General features: G+C 35.7%; 1 protein-coding gene across 2 annotated transcripts in view; it reads left to right on the top strand.

The window, feature by feature from the left end:
- SEMA3E (semaphorin 3E) overlaps positions 1-22,980 on the top strand; it is a 254,984-nt gene that overhangs the window by 167,145 nt on the left and 64,859 nt on the right. For both annotated transcript variants that reach the window (XM_070617313.1, XM_070617314.1), the window contains exon 4: positions 14-133. In XM_070617313.1, coding sequence (XP_070473414.1) covers positions 14-133 — 120 coding nt within the window. The remainder of the gene's footprint in view (positions 1-13; positions 134-22,980) is intronic.

Genomic DNA, 22,980 nt, shown 5'->3' with positions numbered 1-22,980 from the left:
TTTCCTGACTTAGAGTGAATGTGCAAATTATGTTCGGGTTTTGCATCACTATAACAGGACACACCTTCTGACCTGTGGTACTGGAGCTTTTGACCCACTTTGTGCCTTCATCAGAGTTGGCTACCATTTGGAGGTAAGATGATTTCATTCATCGCTACCAATAAAAGTAATGCTTAAAAGAACTTTGTTTTAAAATAAAGGGTGTGGAATTTCCTCCGACAAAAGAGAAAAGCATTTGTGATTTACTGATTCAGTTTGCTTGAGTCAAAGAAATGGTCTCTTTGGGCCTTTACAAGCCTAATCAGCTGTGAAATCTGTGAACCAATTAATTCTTTATGTATTCATTCACACAACAATTTCATTTACTTAATTTGTCCACTTAAAAATATTTGTTAATATCAAACTGTGTCTCTATTGTGTTCTTATATAAATTTTTATTAATGTAACCACCAAACTAGAATGAATATACATATGTATATACACACACAGATATATATATATATATATATATATATAAGTAAATTTATATAAATAAAATTACTACATTTAATATTTTACAAAGGACATGCAAACACTTGTTGATTCTGTAATGCCTCCTTTTCTCAGGCAGTGACGTTGGGGAGGTGGAGTTGGGCATGGGAGGAGATTGCAAAATGGCTGAAACTAAATATTAGTGAGTGAGAGCTAAATGTCTCTTCCCCCAAGCCCTCACCACTAGGCAATATGGTGTAATGAAAGTAAATCTCAACTGAATTCTGCCACATGCATATAATGTTTAAAATGAGCAGGCTTGTAGATCAGTCACATAACCTGTTTCAGCAAACTGAGTAAACTCTCAGCTCATTTGTTTTAGGCACATTTTCAAGTACCTTGCATCTGTTTCAATGTGAAATATTTTAAACAAGATTCTGATGTCAGGATCTGTTACCTTTCATTTAGGTCAGAAGGCAGAATCCTACGTTAAGATGGGACACAGATAAACCAGAGCTCTAGATATTCTGTAGTTAAGCAGCTAGACTCTCTTGATTCTTATACCCCATTTATGAAAGGGCAGCAGTGACTATAAAGTATTTTCAGCCGCCACACATATAAAGAACAAAATTCATTTCACTAGTGAAAAGTTATTTCTGTTATTCCTTATACTAGTTAACACTCTGGTGTTCATATAATTAGCAATATTTGAAGTGCTTACCCTAGCTGCCTCTTGAGAGTATCCCTGATTGAGATACTTCAGCTATTAAGTATCCTTATAGGCAGGATTTTTGATTAGCATATTTTAAATATTAACTAACCACCTCTAGTTGTAGAATAAATTTAAGTAGCATACACAAACACATCACAGTGTATTTACTGAATTATTTTAAAGAAACAATGCAGGTGATGTAATGGGAGAATTTTAAACAGAGATGCAGGCAAATCAGTCCAGTGCAAAGTTGCAGTATTTACGCATATACAAATATATGAAGCATGCATATGTATATACGTATATACATACGTATATGTATACAAACACACATGTATACCTATATACAAAATCAGAATATATAATCTTGTGGTGCTGATCTATTGGCAACAAATCCTCTCAGTTTTTATTTATCTGAAAATGCCTTTATTTTTGAACAATATATTCCCCGGATACAGAATTCCGGATTAACCTGTTTTTCTTCTTTCAGAATCTCAAAAATGCTTTATTGTCTTCTAATCATATTCTGATGGAAATTAAGATTTTATTCATTTTGATATTATCATGTTTGTAATTGCTTTATTTTTCGAGATTTTTCTCTTTATCTTTGCTTTGCAGTAGTTTTTCTATACTGTGCCTATCTGAGTGTGGTGGTGGAGGGGAAGAGATTGGTATTTCTATTTCTTGGAATATTAAGATTCTTCAATACAGACGTTTATGTTTTGCACCTAATTTGGCAAATTTTTGGCCATTGCTATTTCAAATAATATTTGTGCCTCACTCCTCTCTTTCAGGGATTCATGAATAGATAGATAGATAGATAGAAAGATAGATATTTGATAGACATTTGGGCATTGTCCCACAGATCACTGAGATTGTGTTCATTTTCCTTCAATCTTTTCTTCCTCTGTTTTTCAAATTGAATAAATCCTATGGATTTATTTTCGAGTTCATTAACCCTTTCATGTGACATCCCTATGTGCTGTTAAGTCCACCCCACTAGTGATCCATTCAGATATTGTACTTTTCAGTTCTAGAACTTTCATTTTGTATATTTTCCATTTCTATACTGAGCATTCCCCCATATTTTTACTCATTGTGGCTATATTTTCCTTTAAGCCCTTGAACATATTTTTAACAGCTGTTTTAAAATCCCTGTGTGCTAATTTTAACATCTAGGTCAACTTAAACTAAGTTTGCATTGATTGCTTTTTCTCTTGATTATGGATCACATTTTCTTATTTGTTTGCATGTCTAGTAATTTTTATTGCATACTGGACATTATAGATTATATGTTTTCATTCTGGATTCTGGATTGTATTATCTTTTGAAGAGAGTTGATTTTTATTCCAGCAGGTGGTGTACTTGGCTGAACTCAAACTCAAAACTCTCTTGGAGTGGGCAGCAGCCACAAATCTCTTTCAACTTTCCAGCCTCTGCTTTTCATTTTCTCCTTGCCCATGCAGTTCAGGTGTCAGCTAAGTATTTGGGGGAGAATATATACAGGTTTTAGGGTACCCCCCTCAGTTTCTGGATATATCTCTCACTTTTCCGCTGATCTGATACTTTAAATCTTGGTTCTATGACTTGCCAAGCTAGTAAGTCTCTAGCTTTCCGCTTGAGTTCTAGCCATTTCTCACCACTTAGATTAGGGGATTTCCTTGAGTCAAAAATTCTCCAGTCTTTGCTCTTAACTGATCTCCCGTGCCTTTAAATAATTGTTTTTATATTTTTTTTACTTAGTTTATCATCATTATCTGTGGAAGAGTTAGTCCAATGCAAGCTGCATCATCGTTAGCAGAAGTGGACCTCCATGTAATTCACCCTCATATATATAATATTGAATATTTTTATCCTGTAATTATCAAATATGACTAAAAATATATTTTGAAAAAAGTCTTGTGTGTATCATAAGAGGAACTTGTGGCCATATGATAAGAACAGTAAGAGGTTTATTTCCAAAACTCCATTTTGTGTCATGATAAGATTTTATATGAGGGAGTGAGAAATACAAATTATTATAGGCAAGGAAAATACTTTGATTAAATACCTCAGAGGCAGGAACGTATCGGATAAGTTTGTAGACATTAGTCTAGTTGGTTGGAGAACAGCAGGCGATGAAGCTGGGGCAAACTGGTGGAAGATTTTAATCCTAGACAGTGGCATTCTGTAGTTATCTGAATACAGCATGGAGACCATGAAGGAATTTGAATAGAGTAGCTGATTGACATGACATTAGTAATATTTAGGATTGACTCAAGCAGAGAGAGATGAAAGGCAGAGAGAAATTAAAAGAAGCTATTCTAAGTGTCTTTATGAGAGATTTTGAGGATATTTAACAGTGTTGTCACAACAGCAAAGGAAAGGAAGTGTGGAACTGATGTGAGAAGCTGCTCAGCAGGAGAGTTTACGTAACTTAACATTTTATTGGATGTTGCTGATGAAAGGGAATTAAAAAACAATTCCAATTTTATTTCTCGATGATTGGGAAGAAAAACAAAGTGTTTAACAGAAGGAGGGGCTTCTGAAAAATGTTCAGAATTTCTAAGTTTTAGCTTTTTCATTTCCATGTACGGTTATTTGAAAAATTGATCCTGGAGCTAGGAGAGGGTGTTATCAGAATACGGTGAATTATTGAACCCTGGGAAGTTAACAGTCCCTGAAGGAGTCTCTCCTCCCTCTCTCTCCCTCATTCTCTCTCTATTTGTCTGATTTTTTTCTCTCACACTGCTTTTCTCCCTCTCACTGTATCAAAGTAGCCTGGAAATCCATTACTGGGGTGACAGCGGAATATCTAGGGAATATCAGTGTAAACAGACTGACCGGACAGAGTAGTATAAGACAAATCAGGTTAGATCAGATTCAGAATAACACTTGTAAAAGGAAAGAAATGTTTTTAAATGATGGGCAACTTCATCAATGCTACAGAGAGGGCAGTTTTGGTAAAGGGATGAGTAATTGGAATGTAGGAGGTTAGGAAGTGACTGAATAGTGACCAAATAAAGGCAGTAATATTACCTATTTAATCCAGAAATATAATTGTTAAGGAAAAGAAATACGAGGAAGGATATAAAAAGTGTAGGAGTGTTGAAAGAAAGTTTTTCTTGGGATAGTATATAGAGAAAACTGAAATTATTTATGAAATAAGAAGATATGACCACTTACCTTCTTGGAGTTAAGGAAGGCTGGGTGGGGAGCAAGTTTGCCATGGAGGGGGCCTGTGGGATAGTCAATGGAGAGATCTCAACAGTTGGACATAAAGGGCTGTTTTCAGGAGACAGATCTGAGCTAGGAATGCAGATTTGAGAATTAACAGTATATATATGTGTGAAAGCTGAGATCTCTAGGTATGATATCATTGCTTAGGAAGAAACTTTGAGTGAAAAGGAAAAATAACTGAATATAGAGCCCCAAAATACCAATATTTGCAAGTCTGGCAGAGGAAGGAAAACCGGCAAAGAAGATTAATAAGGAGTGACTAGGGAGGTTGGGGGAAAATAGGAGAGTGAGACAGCACAGAAATGAGGGAATGATTACTCATGTTAGAAATCTCAGAGAGTCAAAGTGTCACTGGACAGAGAAAGTACTCGCATTTGTTCATCCACACCTGCTTGAATGTAGGGGCTCACGGAGGTGACTGAACAGCCCATCTTGCTGTAGTTGTTGTCATGAACTTTCGGTTTTGTATTCCTAGTTGATCCATCTGTTTTTCTGGGAGAATTTACGGAGAATAGAGTATATGCCTCTGCTGCCATCCTCTCAGAAGTCTTAGAGTACCTTTTAAGTAGTAAAATGCTATCCCAATATAAAACACTACAAGTTTATATCTACCTATAATTTTACTCACCTTTCAAAGAAAACGGAAATGATGTGTTGAATGTAGAGGTTCAGACAAAAAAAACCCAGCGGTTCAGGTATAAAACATGTATTTCTAGAGAAGTGGCAAAGGCCTTGAACTCCTACAAAATTAAAATCGCTTTCAATACTTAACAACGTAAGTCTCTCTTGAAATATAATGACTTTAGCACAATGATAGTAGCATGTTACTATTTGTGTTAGTTTTCTGTGTTGCAAAACAAATTACCAAATGTTTGGTGGCTTAAAACAACACGCGTTTATCATCTCACAGTTTTGTGGGGCAGGAGTCCTGGCCCTGCTTGGTTAGCTAGCTCCATGCTCCAGGTCTCTCAAGGCTGGAGTCAAGGTGTTGCCTGGGCTGTGATCTTTCTGGAGCTCAGGGTTGTATTCCAAGTTCTTGTGGTTGTTGACAGAATTCAGTCCTTGCAGCTGTAGGACTCAAGTCCCCATTTTCTTGATGGCTGTCACACAGGCTGCTCTCAGCTCCTAGAGGCCACCTGCAGCTCCTTGCCGTGTGGCCCTGTCACAACATGGCAGCTTACTCCTTCAAGGTCAGCAGGAGAATTTTTCTGTCCAGTTTACTAAGAGGGAGTCACATAATATAACCTAATCATGAGAATTACTATACTATCACCATATACAGTGCTTTAATCTAGACAGTTTCTCATCATATTTGTAGGTCCCACCCATCCCCAAGGGGTGGAGATTAGACAGGACGTGTATAAGTGGGTGGGAATTTGGGTACCATTAGCATTCTGCCTACTGTACTACCCTTCACATTTCTTACATATGAAAGGAAGATTCTATTAGTATAGTGTTTTAAGAGGATGTTTCTGGGGGAGGCAAGGCAAAGGCATAGAGGGAAGGGTTAGAATTGTAGTCATTCTTTTTCCAACTTTGTCCATGGCTCTCCTCTTAAGAGAAATCTGCATTCTTCCTTGCAAGAACCATAAAGATTAGGGGATGAATGTATGGGCCAACATTTGTCTGCCCAAACATGGGAAAATTTGATTGTCCTTGAGGGCATAAACATTCTAATATAGATTGCTGCTATATTTCATTAGTGTAGGATACATGTTCTCAGTGTATTTTTATTTAAAGCTTATTTATATTGCTTAAAAAATGCAAGTTTTAAGTATGCAGACTAAATTAGTCGTGCAAATGTGTTTGGCACCAAAGATAATCAATAATGCACTTTTTTGATTTTCAATATATGATTTTGACAGAAGCTGCCTCTAATGCAGAAAGTAGCAGCTCAACTATTTAAGTTGGCATATTATCAGCTTCAAAATCATAAGAGTTATATATCTACCTCAGTCCGTATAAATCTCTCTGAAAATATGTTAGAAACTGTACCCAAATAATGTCCTTACCAAGTTAGTCCACATCTATACTTCATAGACTGGAAATGAAGTATTTTTCTAGTTGTTTGTATTCACTAATTAAATTTCGTAATTTTGTAATGTGCCTGTAAGAGATTACTGTTTAGACATAACAGGATTCTTGTCTTTTAGAGTCATATGTTTTACATATTATCCCATGGGTCTGTTAGAGTATGAACCCTTTCTTATTTTTTTCCCCCCTTCTTTTTAAAGACTGGCACCTGAGCTGACAATTGTTGCCAATTTTTTTTTTTAAATTTTCTTCCCAAAGCCCCCCAGTACATAGGTGTAGATTCTATTTGTGAGTGCCTCTGGTTGTGCTATGTGAGATGCTGCCTCAGCGTGGCCTGATGAGCAGTGCCATGTCCGCGCCCAGGATCTGAATCAGCGAAACCCTGGGCCACTGAAGCGGAGTGCACGAACTTAACCACTTGGCCACAGGGCTGGCCCCTATTTTCAATAAATATTGAAAATATCTTTTCAGGCAATAATATTTAAGTATCCAAAATAGATTGAAATATACATGTTATAAATATATGAATTTTTATCAAATACATTTTCCCCACAGATGCTTAATTAATATTTGTGTCTTAGAAGATTAAATTTTAGTTTCTGCTTATAGTACAGAGTAAAAATTCCATTGGGATAGCCAACAAGACTAGTAGCAGTTTCTTGGGGTTTAAAAGTTACCCATTAGAATTTTATGACTGATATGAGTAACTTGCTTTACACAGGTGAGGTCAATATAGCCATGCATGTAATATTCCTTGTGTTTTTCACAACAAAATATGCATGTCTTGATTTCACAAATTGTTTTGTTTAGTATAAACTCTTGCTGCACCTCACTTCCAAACACACAAAAGTCCAAAGATTTTCAAATTTGTTCTTTTAATGGGTTTCTGTTAGGTCCCTGTTTATTTCTGTTTGTTTAGCTGCAATTACCTTAACAGGTGAAAAAATGTTAAAGATTATAATTTTAAAACAATTTTGTAAAATCTAGGGTGTGAGTTAGCCATTTGAATAGAATAAATATATGAAAATTTGCACTATTTAGCAACATTTGTGCTTTCAGTTAATTTTTACATATTAAACTGGCCTGTAGTTAGCAAAAATGTCCAGATTGTAATCTGTACCAAGATATTTTTATAAACCTTCTTGGTCACATGTTTTGAAAAGTAGCTCTGATCTGCAGTTTCCTGATCCATTTATGTGAAAATATATAGAAATATTTTATTGATTTAGAAATTATGGGAATTTTTTATATTCTCATTTTAAATAAGTGATTAAAAGGTAATGTGTATCACCCTATGAAGTTAGGTTTATGTTTTGTTTTGGCCTCAGTTTATGAGTTTTTGATTCTGCAAACCAGATGCTGTATATGTATTTTTGACTGGAAGTCTAATGGAAATTACAGGCAATGAAAATAGAGATTACCTAACGATGATTTTTTTTTTTGAAGCATGGAAAATGGAAATATTTTAAACATTGAAACAGATGTTGAAAGTTAAATGTGAAAGAGGAAATTATTTACACTAATAAAGTAGCTATCAAATAAAGACAATATATCAATATTTCTTTAAAAAAAGAAGACAGTTTTTTTGAGTGGGTAAAGAAGGCTATTTCAAATTTCATATCGCATTTTATCAAGATTTATTTAGAAATTAACGTTAGAAGACTTAAATAAAGCAATATTTTTAAAAAAATTATACATCTTGTCCATTGGGTACTCAGTCTTTCTTAATGTTTCTTCTGCTTTCTTTACTGCAAACCAAAAAGTATTTTTCAATGCAGGAGATAGAAAAGGTAGTGTTATAATCCCTGGGGCGTAAGCAGGTGAGTATGACACTTTCTCCAGGAGCTTGCAGTCTGTCATGTTTGTGATTTTTAAACTCCCTAAGGTTATTTGCAAATGTTTCAGAATAGAGGGATTGTCCCTTGAGATCTTTCTGTCCTGTTGATCTAAATAGTGAAAGCTGGGTACATGATCTTCTGGGGAGGAAAAAGGACTCCATAGGCTAGTTTTTCTCTGAGAAGGATTGTATGAAAGCTCTTGGAAAGGCAGACTGCTTGACACACTTCTCTTACAGCTCTCTTTCCACACTCTCTGTGTGTGAGGCAGTTCCTAAGAAGCCTCACTCTCCAGCACCACGTCCTATGAGCAAAGAGGAGGAGCAGAGAGAAATCAAGGGATGCTGTTCCTGAGCAGCTTTTCTGTTGGCCACTGGGAAATGAGGGACTAGGAGAGCCTTCTCTTGGGCCAGAACTGTAGCTAATTAAAGAAGTAGCAGGCCAGATCCACAGGGAGCAATAAGCTCTGCAATGAGGGCCTTTTTTCCTACTTAAAAAATATGAATACATGGAAGAAGTCAATAAAATAAAAAGTGAAAGTGCTCTAGTACCAACTTTTTCCCAGCTCTTCATGGCACTCCTCTGTTAATAGTTTGATGTTGATTTTTCTGAACGCATGTGCATGTATGTGTAATAACAAAAAATGTTAATATTCTACTTGAAGTTCTGATTTTGTTGACTTTTACTCAAAAATATTTCATTGACATAACTCTATATATGTTATGACATAATAATTCAATCTCATTCATTTAAATGGCTGCACAGTATTTTATAGTAAGAATGAACCATATTGTGTATAATTAAGTCATTTATTTTTCAACTGTTAGTCCTGAGGCTACAGTGAAGCAGAGAATGAGTGTGGTGCTTGAGTGGCTAGGCCCCTTGAGGGCAAAGGAGCTGCTCATGGCTGTAGCCCAGTAAGCATTCGTGTCTCTTTAATTCAATCAGATGTTATAAACTGGCAGCCATATGCCCAATTCAGCTCACAGACGTACTTTGTCACAAACAGTATTTCTTGTTTGTTTTCTTTTAAAGAGCCTACATTTGAAAAGCAGTTGGTTTCACGTATCAAATTGTGATTGCCGTTGGACTGACATGAAAAGAATCAGCTGGTGCTAAGTAGCTGCTGCTCCACTGCTCGCGTAGGGGCACGTGCTTAACAGTATTCCACAGTCCCCATCACTCACACAGTGCACACTTACACCCAGCCCTTGCCAGTTTTGCCATCTCCACCTGGCCCTGACAGACATTTGCATTTGTTACTCAAGTGCTAGAAGGATTAGGAACCTTCTCAAAACCCTTAAGTGCTTAGAATCGAGTAGTCAGTAACCAGAGAAAGAATGATGACTGAGGGAATGAATTAATGAACTAATGGGTTTTTACATTCATACTTTGATGTAAAACTCTAAGATTCTAACAAGTCTAAATTGAGAAATTGGGGAAAGTGTTTATAAGATAGAATTATAAGTGCCCTCCCACACATACTTTTTTCTTTTAATTAGGTAGATTATTTCAAATCTTGAAAATGTTTGGTGATAGCATAATAATAGATATTTGTTTTTACTTTTCTGGCTTTTAGAACATAAATTAAGAACATAACATAGGAGCAGAGAAATTCTTCACATATACTTCTTTGTTAACTTATGAAATGCATAGAGAAAAGTGAACAGATCAAAAATGTACCCATAATTAGTTTTCACAAATTGAACACATCTATGTAACCAGCATCCAGATCAAGAAATAAAACATTACCAGCATCCCATAATCTCTGCTACTCCTTTCCAGTCACTATCCCCCCTAAACAATTGCTATTCTGACTTCTATAATCATAGATTAGTTTTGCCTCTTTTAGAATTTTATTTAAATGGAATCATACAGTGTATATTTTTTGTGTGTCCAGCTTTTTTTGCTTAATAATACGGTGAGATTAATCTATATTGTGAGAAGTTGTAGTTCATGTATTCTCATTGCTGTGTAGTATTTCTTGGTATGAATATACCTCAACTTATTTGCCCATTCTCCTTTTGCTGATTATTCAGGTTGTTTAGAGCTGTTGTGCTGTTGTTGATGTCTTTCGGTAAACATATGCACATCTTTTCGCTTTGTGTATTCTAGGAGTAGAATTACTGGCTCATAGAGGATGCAGATGTCCAGCTTAGTAAATATATCAAACTGTTTTCCAGTCATTGTACCAGTTTCATGCCTGCTAGCAATGTATGAGTGTTCCAGTTACTCCACACTCCACAGACAATAATTGATATTGTTTGTCATGTTTTTGTGGGTTTTTTTGCCATTTTGGTGGGGGTGTAGTGATATCACATTGTGGTTTTAATTTTAATTTTCTTGATGACTAATATAGTTGTACATCTTTTCATGCATTTATTGAGGCTTAGGATTTTTGAGTTGCTCTTGAAGTTTTTGGTTGGCCATTTAAGAGTTGCTTGACATTTGCCAAACGGGTTTGTTGGGGGAATTTTTTGAAGGAACAAATATATAATATCCAGTTCAGTGTTTGACATAGAGAAAATACCCAGTGAAAGATAATTCCTATTGCGACCCCTTACTTTTGCCTTTTGAAACTGATAGAAAATTTAAAACAAAGGTCAGAAGTAAAATTGGGGCAAAATGATGGAAGAGAACAGTTGGATTATACATAAAGAGGTGGTGGGAAAAGAGGAACAGGGAAAGAGAATGAAACCAAATAGTTCCTGATTATGATATTGACCTTCTTGGCAATCAAAGTAAGTCCAGGAATAAAGATTTGTTATATAGTTCTCATTAGGAAGGAAGAATGTAGAGATTAATAGTATAAGATTTGGATTCAGGAATACCTGAGTTTTCCTTTGTTCACTGTAATTTAACCAGATATCACCCTATATCATCCTATAGGGAGTTCAATAATATTGTATTCATAGAGTCAATAGTGAGAATTAAATATGAAATATGAATACAAATATTTTAAGTATAAAAATATAATAATCGTATATATATTTACATCATATATATATTTACAATTTAGCCCAGTAGTGAAATAAGTACTCTATAAAAATTAGCTATTTTTATTACCTTTTCTGGCTTTGAGATTTGAGATATAATTATGACATTATTCTCTATATAAGGTTCATTAACAACATAATGGACGCTGTCCACAATATAAGTCCATTGCAAAGAAAGAGCAGATGCTTTCTACATACAAACTTTGTACCTCAGGTCCAAAGCTTAATGTTATCATAGTTTATTACTTTTCGCGTTTATAATACTGTGACAACCAGATGATTTCTTTTCCTCATACAACAGCTTTTGAGTAATAGTAAGCTGCATTAGCCTGCTTTAGGTTAGAAATGATGTCAAATAGATTCAGTTCTTAAATATTCAGTTCTTGAAAGTATCTGGAGAAATTTTGAAAAAATATATCTTAAGATGTTAATAATATTCTCTAACTCTAAAGATACACTTGACATTCATTGAGACTTAATGACTATAAGAAAATAATATGCTAACCTGGTAGGATTTTCTTGTTTTCAAGAAAATGTTCACTAAGATATTTGGGTAACATTAGGTGATTAAATGATATGTTGCCTCCTTACAACTAACTTGAATTTTATTGGTATAGTCAAGTTAAATTAGTTCTGAATTCAGTCATATGCTAAACTGCTAATTCATGGGCATGATGCAGAACAGATGTCCTTGGAGTTAAATTTGGTGGCCTAATTAAAATATTGGCTTAATTAAAATGAGTTGCTTATTCCAGTTAGGCAAATTGAATTTTGTCAGGTTTACTTTCCTAAGGGAAATTAAAACATAAATTTTTTAAGTAAACTCTAATTTTACTCGCTTATTGTGTTAACTTTTAAAATTCTACAATGTTGTGGATATATTTTCTGGAAAACTTTATTTTGCAAAGATGAAACGGCTGGCAGAAAAAGGTAAGAAAAGAGAAGTGGTGAAGTTTGATAGGAATACAGGATTCTGGATGCACTGTTTATCACCATCAATTTCCTACAAGAAAATAAGGAAAAAAGTAATAGAAGGGACTCAAATAGAATAGAGCCCTCTTATAATCCCAATGTTGGGAAAATATCATTTGACAGAGCACTTTGACCACTATGCCTTTTTTTTTTACTGACTGCACAATCTTCTTCGGTATTTCCTGCACTAACTGTGTCTTTAGTGCCATTTGAGAGCACAGATGCTCCAATTTTCTCTCTCTTCTTAAATATCTTTTCCATTTTGCATTTGTAGTAAATAAAGAAGCTTCCATGTTCACCTTCTCCTTTTCTCCAACAAGCTTCCTTCCTCCAAGATTAAAATGTTAAATATAGTTTTATATGTCCATTCATATTTTCATATCTGAAATATTTGTCAGATTTTGGCAAGCTATATAGACTGATTGATCAATGTGTAGCTTCAGTTTTATCTCTGGAATAAAACTCTGGAGCAAAATTAAAAAGCTGTAGTCTCATTCTAGTTCAACCTCCTCAGAAAAGTTTGTTTTTCCTCTCTAATCCTGCATTTTCTCATTTATAAAATGAGATAAGAAGGCATCTTCTAAATCTAAAGTTACGTATCAATGAAGTAATATTGTCTACCTCACAGTCTTATTGTAAGAATCAAATTATCCCAATACGAATCTTAATAGATATAACTACCATTTATTTAGCACATACCATGTGCCAGATGTTTTTGTCCATTTGCCTTAATGCTCGTAACTTCCCACAAGGGAGGAATTATTGCTCTCCTATAACAAATGAGGAAAGTGAAACAAAAGTTAAATTGCTTCTTAATGCTGTACAGTAGGTGGCCAAACTTGGGCCAAGGCCAAGTTCTTTCCATTATGCTGTGCTGCTTTCCTGAATGGTATATGAAGGCATTTTGTAGTCTGTGAAGGGCCATACAAAGAGTTTAATGAGGATGTGATAACAATTATGTGATAATATGCCATGTGATAATAATAGTAATGATGTGATAATGATTTTGTCTAAGCAGGCATCTTCTATATGAATCAATGCCTTCTGCTACTCTTCTCTTTCTCTCAACTTGACCTCCATCCTCAGCTGTCAGTAGACATCTTCCTCTTCTCTCATTCCTTCAAATTTTACTTCTTTCAGTGGAGAACTGCACACTACAGGCACAGTGGAGACCTTCCTGCAGTGATAGTCACAAAACACCACCACACACTACTTTGTTCTTTTGTATGCACCTTTATGATTTACTAGCCCTGTCTCAATTGAACCTTTTGCTTTCTCCACTGCTGCTCCCAAACTGCTGAATATCATCAGAGACAAGTAGAGGATGTTGGTTGTCACCGTTGTTATTCAGATGAGCCCACTTACATGTGGTCAATCATTTGTAGTCCTCAGTTAACTCCCTGGCATTGTCCAAGTCACTAAGATTCTGGAGTTGGGATGGGGGTAAAATAATGAGGTGATAATAATATAGGTTTTGAGGCTAGACAGGTGAAATTTCAAATCTGGGTTCTGCTTCCCACTACCTGTGTGACTTTGGATCAATATTTAACATCTTTGAACTTCAATTTCCTCATCTGTAAACTTAAGTCTCTATTTTAATACTGAGCTTACCAGAGTTGTATGGATTTTCTGAGATGATATGTGAGAAAGCAGCTTCCCTAGGGACTGGTACATAGTAAATGCACACTCGATGTTTTTTCATGTTAAGACTCCAGCACTGACGTCCTAGTTCCTAACTCTCAGATTTGAAAGGTCTTCCTATTACAGAAGCAAGGAGGTCATAAAGTAAAAGTCCATAACCTCCCCTCTGTTCCACTTCTAAATTTAAATATTTGATGCTGCCTTTTCACTGTGTCTCAGATGAAGACATCTCTCGACTCTACCCTCCAAGATTACTTATTCCACTTTGCACTTTATCACATCCCTTACCTTCTTCATTACTTTAATCTACCAAATATGCTTTCTTTCTTTTTCCACTCTCTTTCCTTCCATCACACAAATATGTTTAGAGTTCTCCATTCTAAAGTAAAATTATAAAACAAACAAAAATTTAGCCTCAACTCTACTTGGCCTGTAAACTTATATCCTGACTTCACTGACTAGCCTTTCATATAAATGCCTTCAAAGAATAGTCTTACTTGCCATCTGTGCTTCCTCACCTTCCGTTGGTTCTTCAACCCAGGCTGCATCCATCACTTTGCTAAAATAACTCCCGTTACTGTTATTCATGACCTTCTGGTTGCCAAATTGGTATCTCTTTAACTCCTCCTCTTTTGTTGCTTCTCTGCTACATTTGACAGCGTCTATAATTTTTGTATAGAAGATTTCCTCTTTTAGTTTTTAGGACCATTTTTTGTCACAGTTTTAAAATTCTTAATATTCTGTCTTCCCAGCCCTTTAAATTTTGGTAATTGCAGGAATTCTGTCCTTGATGTGTGTTTCCTACAGTGCGTGCTTTTCTTGATGTTCTTATTAATTCACATGGCCTTATCTTTTATCTATTTGCTGCCTCCCAAATCTTATCCCCAGTCTTGACCTCTATCCAGAACTCTACATCCATATTTCCTCTGCCTACTGGACATTAGTACAATAATTTCCTAGAGAAATTGTGGGAAAACAGCTCCTTTAGTAATATAACTCTGAAAATTTAGATGGATAACAGAGGGAGCATCTCCATGACAGGGGGAGGAGGCAGATCCTGCACTACCTTCATGACCCCCTTATTCTAAGAGACCAGTGAGGCAATCACAGCATTTTGTGCCATGTCTCAAAGACATCATATTCACTCATTTGCTCATGTCTTCACTCATGCTGATCCCTTTACTTGAAAAACTCTAATCCTTATTCTCTGCTTAGAAAATTCTAACTCATCCTTCAAGACTGAGCTCGTAGATCACTTCTGTAATACTTATCTCAACCTCCACCCGGTGAAGTTAATTGCTTTTCCTTTGGATTTTCATTGCATTTAAGACAAGCTTTAATTATGAATTGTGATTTCTATATTAATGTTAAAGTGTCTCTAGAGAAGAAACTGTCATTTCTATCTCTGTTTCCTTCTGGCCCAACATAATCCTGGCAGTTGTTATTGAAATTATTCACTAAAAACATATAATGGAGTCAGGAACTCTTACATGCTTCTTTCTGGTGGGAACATAAAAACATACAAACTTTTTTTGTTTGCTTCTTTCAAAGTATTGTTATTTAATCTTACATCCAGTATAATTCACTTTTATTTGATAAATTTACCCTATGAATTTTAACACACTCCTAGATCCTGGTAACCGCTGCCACTTACAGGATTTGCAGTCAAGCTTTCCCACCTGCCCCCCAGCCCTTGGCAACTGGTGACCTATTATCTGCCCCAGTAGTTTTGTAATTTTGGAGAATGTGACTTAAATGGAATCATACAGTAGGTAAACTTTGAGATTGGCTTCTATCACTTAGCGTAAAGCACTTGAGATGCATCAAGTAGTGTGTATATCAGTAGTTTGTTCCATTTCAACACTGAAGAGTATTCCATAGTATGGATGTATCACGGTTTGCTTATCCATTCACATATTGAGGGGCATTTGGGTCATTTCTCATTTTTAATGATTACGAATAATGCAGTTTGTGGTAGGTGGAATTCTAAGCTGAGCCCCATGACCCCTGCCCTGTAAAATCCCCTCCCCCTGATTGAATGGGACCTGTAACTTGCTTCTACCCAATAGAATACCACAAAGGTGATGTGATATTACTCCCGTGATTAGGTTAAGTTATGTGACAAAGGGGAAGGGATTCTGCAGATGTAATAGTCCCTTGTCAGTTGCTTTTAAGCTGGTTTAAGTTTGCTAAACTTTGTCAGTTGGTGGCACTGAGAGACATTCCAGAAAGAAGAGGCTGTCCTTGGTTCAGATATGGCTCCTTCACCAGCCTCCTGGAGAATGCACTTTTTTCTCCACTGCCCAGCCACTGTGGTTTTCTTCTGTGTGAGGTATGCTACACACAACTTTCTCCAGCATCTGGCCATAGATCTCAGTTCTGGCAGAGGCAGCATGGGAACCTGAGAGCACGTGGGGCTGCGCCCCAGCCAGTGCACATTGCTGCTTCCCTGTGCCCTCACCACACAGGCTGTGGGCCTGTAGAGCTGGCCATCCAGTGAGCCACCCAGACCCATGCCACCCCAGTATACTAGGTTCTACAGAGGAAGACCTCTCTGACTCCACGTTCCCCCTGTGCATGTGTGACTTTCTCTCTGTTCCTGAGGGTTGTTCCACTTCCCTGGGGATGGTGAACCAGCTCAGACCTGGTAACACTCTGAGCTTCTCCACCAGCCAGTGGCATGCAAGCACACATTCTTCAGTGAGGTCTGAAGGTCCCTTCCAAGTTTTTCCGGCCTCAGCCTACATTTCATCTTTGTACTAGCTTTCCAATCACTTAATAATGGTTTATATTAAATGTCCCTTGTTTAACTCACTATCATTTTTTTTTTTTTTTTGTCTCTTGATTGGGTCCAGTCCAATACAGAGAACTCCTTCTGTCTAAAGAACCACCTACTTGCTGATTTTCTATTGAAATTACTAAAAGGATTTTACCAAAGTGGAAAACTTGCATCAACATATGCTACTAAGGAGGAGAGTGCTACCATATGCTAGAAAGTTCAAGGACATTTTATTAGCTATGATGCAGAACCAGATTGGAGGAAGGTGCTTAAGGTTGACTAGTACTACTTGACAGAGCAGTACGTCCTCATGGGAAGCAGAGAAGTTTCTGGCAAACTCCCAGGCCCTTGCCAGGAGCATCTGGAAGGAGGCTCGATGAATACACATTACTCACATGATGTAGAGGCTAGCCTGAACATAAAGTTGTATGCAAAAGGCTATAAAACAAAAGAAAAACACACAAAAAACTGACTCCCCATTGTAGCGGCTTTAGGAAACACAAGAAGGAAGGAAACAACCAAGTCAACAAACACTGCCCTGATGGTGTTTTCCTTTCAGGATTTGATGTAGGATGGTATCCTTCTCCTTCAGGCAGCTGAATCACCGTTGAGATAATATAAAGTTTACATCAGCTAAACATGTGAGAGGACAGAAGTAAGAGGAGCCAAGAGGACACTGAGATACTTAAATGGAGAATTTCTTACCTTACGTCAAGACAAAACCAGGCTGGTAGACACCTCTTCACTCTAGTGATATCTAAATAAGAATCAGCGAACAGCAGGGCTGAAGAAGAGCTTCTGCACCTAAAGCGTCATAGCACTGGGGACTGAAAAGTATTTCTTAAAGAAATGGAGAGAGGATGTAATATCATTTTTTTGACATCCAAGTAAAACTCAATATAACACGAGCTCCATGAAATAAGAGCTGCTGTAAAGGTGCTGTAAAGACTGGAAGAAAATATAACAACTTCAACAATGGTTCTCTCTAAATAGCAGGGTTATGGAAAATCACTATTTTCAACCTTTATATATTTTTATTCTATGTTTTCCTCCAGAATGATATATTGATCTAATATGTAAGTAATGAAGTAATGTCAATCATTTATAATCATACAAGTCTTTACCTTCTTTGTGTAAGAAAGTCAAAGAACTTGAAAGTTCTTTGAAAGTCAAAGAAATTTAAAGTATTTCTTCGACATTTCCCCAATCTCTTTCCCAGACTAAACCATCATCAGCACCCGGGGCTGTGTCTTTCTTTCTGTCTAGAAGGATACAACAGAAACTAATGATAGTGATGCAATGATGTATATATAAAATATTTCCATACCTGTGGGCTTAATCCAGGTCTCCTACTGGCTCTGTAATTTAGGGCAAGTCACTCTTCCTCTCCATGCTTCAGTGTTCTCCATAAAATGGAGCTTATACTAACACTTCATATATAGGGCTGTTGTGAGGATTGGAGTAATATAAGTAAAGCACCTAGAATAATGCTTGACAGATAATAAGTGTTATGTAATTGTCAGCACCAGCAGCAGCAGCATCTCATTCCTTTTACTCTCCATTGGCTTCAATTATTGTCATCACATGTTCACTCACAAATCTGAATTCCTAGTCCTAACATATCTTTTGATATTCTATATCAAATTTCTATTATTTTCTGTCATTTAAAAAGTATCCAAATCAATAAATTGGAAACATATTCCTAATATGAAATGTATGATGTTTTCTTAAAAACCTATTCTTTCATTCCTTTTTACTGTGCTCCTTATCTAGTTAAAAGCTATTACTCTTTTCCTTTTTATCCATGCTTAAACCCTCAATGTTGTATTGTCAACCAGCTTTCCTCCAGATCAATTAAGTAACAAAATTCTGTCAGCTGTATCTTTAAACTATCTTTCCAATCCATTCCCCTTTCTATTCCTTCTACTAGAAGCATTATTATCCATGACTGCCTCTACTAGCTTTTTTACACTTCTCACTTGCTCTTCCATCTAGCTGTATCTATTCTGTCAAATTAACCTTGCTAAACAATAGCTCTTTTCAAAATATTCATGATTTACTGTTGCACATTGAGTGTGGGAAGTCCAAATGCCTTATCTCAGATAGCCACTCTTCTTCACAGTCTGGCTTTAATGTACTTTTTCAGTCTTCTCTCCCTGCCACTTATTAAATTTCCCCTGTACAAATTTGGTTACCGTCAGTCAGGGCTACTTGCTGATTTTCTGGCCAACTCCTTTATATAAGCCTTGAATGAAATGCTTTTATCTCTTTCTAGAATGCCTTCCCATAGAAGAGTGGTTAAGAGACTTTGGAATTAGATCTTCCTGTTACTAGCTGTGTGAATTCGGATAAGTTTCTTAATGTCTCTAAGCCCCAGAAACTTTATTTATAAAATGAGGATAAAATTATCTGTCTCATAAGGTTGTAGTAACAATGAAATAAATTTTCTTAGCAGTGTTCTTACCACAACCCCTGAGACATAGAGAATGTTCCTAATATAAATCTTGATTCAGTTTGTTTTCTTTGGAAAAACGTCTCAGAATATCACCACTCCCTCTCTCAGCCCGGACCACTCTACCCCTAGAACCAGAATCAGGTTCCAATTTCCTGTTCTCATAACAGTTTGTACCTCATTATAAGACTTTTCACATTGAGGTATTCATTGTACTAGTTGTATTTCCCTATTTGGAGCCTGGAAGACACAGTTCCTGACCTCAGGTGTTCTTTGGAGGCTCACTGTATGTTTAAATACTTATCTTAAAGGTTTGTGATAAGCACTAAAGGACAATATTTAGGTAAAAATGTTTTGTTATCGTAAGTGCTCTGCAGAAATGAATTGTTATTACCTTTGCAGCACCCAGCACAGTGCTGTGCACAGAGTAGTGAAGTGCACTTTGAATTGAAGTGCACATTGAAATGATGTCATATGGCACATAAGTTAGATACTGTGTTTATTCCTCATTCTGTTATCTGTATATGTGGTCTTAGTAAAACAGGCTAGTTGTCTTCTTTAATTTTATAATATTTCTTTTCTATTCTGTTATACGGTCATGCACCATGTAATGACGTTTTGGTCAACAATGGGCCACATATATGATAGTGGTCCTCTAAGATTAGTACCTTATAGCTTAGACATGTAGTAGGCTCTACCATATAGGTTTTTGTAAGTACATTGTATGATATTCACACAATGGCAAAATTGCCTAGTGATGTATTTCTCAGAACATATCCCTGTCATTAAATGACACATGACTGTATATCTCCAGGCATGAGCCTCCAGAATAATCATACAAGAAAATAAAACATGCTAAGGTCCCTTTTCCTTCTGTGTAATAAGCTAATTTTTGTGGTTTGATAAAAGAAGAAATGAGATGCAAGAAGAAAGGTGGAACATATACTCTTATAGGTCATGGAGCAAGATTTCCCAGATCAAGTATACAGCAGGTTAGAGCGTCGCCTGGAAATCATAAAATCAGAAAGAGTTTAGCTGTTATTGACTTTGAAAATAATTTTGGAATACTCTTCTCTAACTATGTAAGAATACTGCAATGTAGATACATTTCCTCATATGCATATTTCCTCTTTCCCAGAGAAAAAGCCAAGAATCCCTTAACCTAGTCCTCTGATAGAAGAATCCCTAATCCTCTAATAACCATGAAAGATTTTACTCATTAACCCTACTTTCCAAAATTTCCTTTGTTGACACTCTTAACTCCAAGAGCTGTCTGGTTCCAGCCAGGGCTGAATGACAAATCAGCTGTTACAGAAAGCGTCCTTTCCCTCCCAGCTGTCCAGTTCTTACTGTGCAGATGGTGGATTTATTTTTCCTTTTACCAGCAATTCTTTTCTTTCTTCTCTACCCATGGCTGTGATCCTTTGTGATCATGTATGACTCAGTCACCAGAAGGAACACTCATAGGATTGAGGAGTTTTCAAATGTGTCCAAGTGAAAGGGAACAGGAATTCCAAAAAAAGAAATTGCTCCAAAGGCTGTCTGCATACTAAAAAGGGGCTATGACTTCCTTCCCATGAAAAGCAGATAGTCATAGTTTTATAAAAAGCATCTTTGTCCTTAAAAAAGAATTTTCACTCTTGCTTCGTTGTGTGTGGTCAGAATAACGGTGAGAGTAGTCAACCCAGAGAAGGTGGACAGGAAAAGTGGTGCAGAAGAGAAATCCAGATCTTAAAAGTAGCTCGTCAAGATGGTTCTTTTCTTTTCATGTGTAAATGTCTAAATAATTACCTTCCGTCCTTCAGTTAAATTTTCAGAAGTATGCATAAATGTTTATTCATGATTATTTCTAGCATTCTTCCATTTAATATTTTACCATTAATGTCAAATTAATAGTAAATAATATTTTAATATTATCTCCTATTTAATATTTCACATATTAAAATATATGTGCTTACTTTTATTATATGTACACATATATAAATTGTCATATGTATCACATATTTTATCTAAGAAACAGTTTAATCCAATTGCTTATTGGATACTAATTATTTTATCATACAGTGTATAGAGAATATTAGAAGTTAAACACCTTTGTATACTCAACGAATACTTATTACTGCTATTTTTTCCTGTGAAATTCACCCTGAAATATCTATACAGGATAGCATGTCCATAACTGCTCAAAAAAAAGCCAGTCATTTTTTTACATTCACTAGAGTTCTTGGAATTTTATTAAGCAGCTGAAATTATGAAATCTAGACCATGATGCCGATTACGGCAAAGCATTATTTTCTTCAGCCTTTTTCCATATAGACCTACTTTGACTATTATATAATTTGTTTATGTAAAGAGATTGAAAGTAAGCTACGTGAGTAATTTATTGTGGAATGATGTTTCAGTTTCAATATGAGTTATAAGCTTAAAGTTGGATTCACTGGATAGTCCAGGCAGGGATTGACTAGACATATGTGCTGGATTTTCTATCACATTAAATTTGACTTTTTCCAAAATCAAACACAAATGAGTCAAATTAGAACCAATGCCATAATTATAAGAAGATTGGCTGTGCTGATTTTTCAAGTAATTAAAATACCAAATTTCTTTTCTTAATCTTGAACTAGATATTTATTATAATATGACGTTTTCTAATGTGGCCTTACAGGATATTTCCAGTAAATATTGCCAACATTCAACTGTTTATAGTCTTTGGCTTATTTAGGCTTATTTCAATCCATTGCAGTTATTCTCCTTGTTGATGAAGAAGTTTTCCCATCTTTGTCCAGTAGATACCTCTTCAAGTTGACATCTAAGTCTTTGTGATAGAACACTAGTAGTTTTGATAGCTTCTTTGCTTTGTAGAATGAAAAGATATTCCAAGACCTCTTTGGACATTTATGACCCTAGACCATTTTTTAAATTCATTATATAATAAGGAAAAAAGAAAGACTATGTTTTTTATTTGAATGAAAAAAATGTTTTTGGTTTTTTCCATGTAAGATTTTTTTCTTAAAAGGTTTAAGTTGTATTATTTATCAATCACTTTTTTTTTTATCTCTTCTAGGTTTTATGTATTATTTTAAAATGGCTTTCCCACACCCAAGGTTGTATACAAAATGTTTAGGTCTTTTTCTATTCCTTGTGTAATCCTATTTCTTATGTGTAAATTGTGGACCAATCTGGAATTTGGCTACAGGACTATAGGACATGAGGTAGTAATCAAACTTTATTTTTTTCCAGATGGCAGCCCAGTTGTCTAAACACCATTTATTGAATAATCCATCATTTATCCACAGTGCTTGAAATACTATCCATATTAATGTGCATTCTTATGCCACATTGGCTTCTAATAATATAGAACAAGGTTTTAAAGTTAACTGTAGAACAACAAAAACAAAATGCTGAATTTTGCCTTATGCACCATTGGGTTTGGGATTAAATATTGATTTACAAACACTTGGCTTTGTAAGAGATCAATTTTCTTTTCATATATCATTACCTCATCTATTCAGATTTTCTAGTCTTTGTAGTTTCTCAATGGCCTTTCTATTCATTCCTTTCTCTGATTCTCACAACAGTCATAGGAGAGAGCAGCATGAACATATTACTTCTTCTTCTTTACAAGTGGTTAAATTGAAGTTGAAAGAGTATACAGGACTTGAGCAAGATCAAATCACTACTTCTCCTATCTCCACTTAGGATTAACTCTCCTGTAAAACATCTTGATTCTTATTCAAATTCTTATTCCTATTCCTATTCTCATTCTTCTTCTTCCTCTTCCTACTAGTTTATGAGAAGATAGTATCAGAGACCTTATTTTATTTCTGCCATTGAAATAATGTCTAACCTGATTCAACTATTGAAATGTA

The sequence above is a fragment of the Equus przewalskii genome, chromosome 4 (genome assembly GCF_037783145.1).
Source record: "Equus przewalskii isolate Varuska chromosome 4, EquPr2, whole genome shotgun sequence".
NCBI classification, from domain to species: Eukaryota; Metazoa; Chordata; class Mammalia; order Perissodactyla; family Equidae; genus Equus; species Equus przewalskii.
Note: the sequence above shows the minus strand (reverse complement) of the source record. Positions and strands in the feature narration are given on the sequence as shown.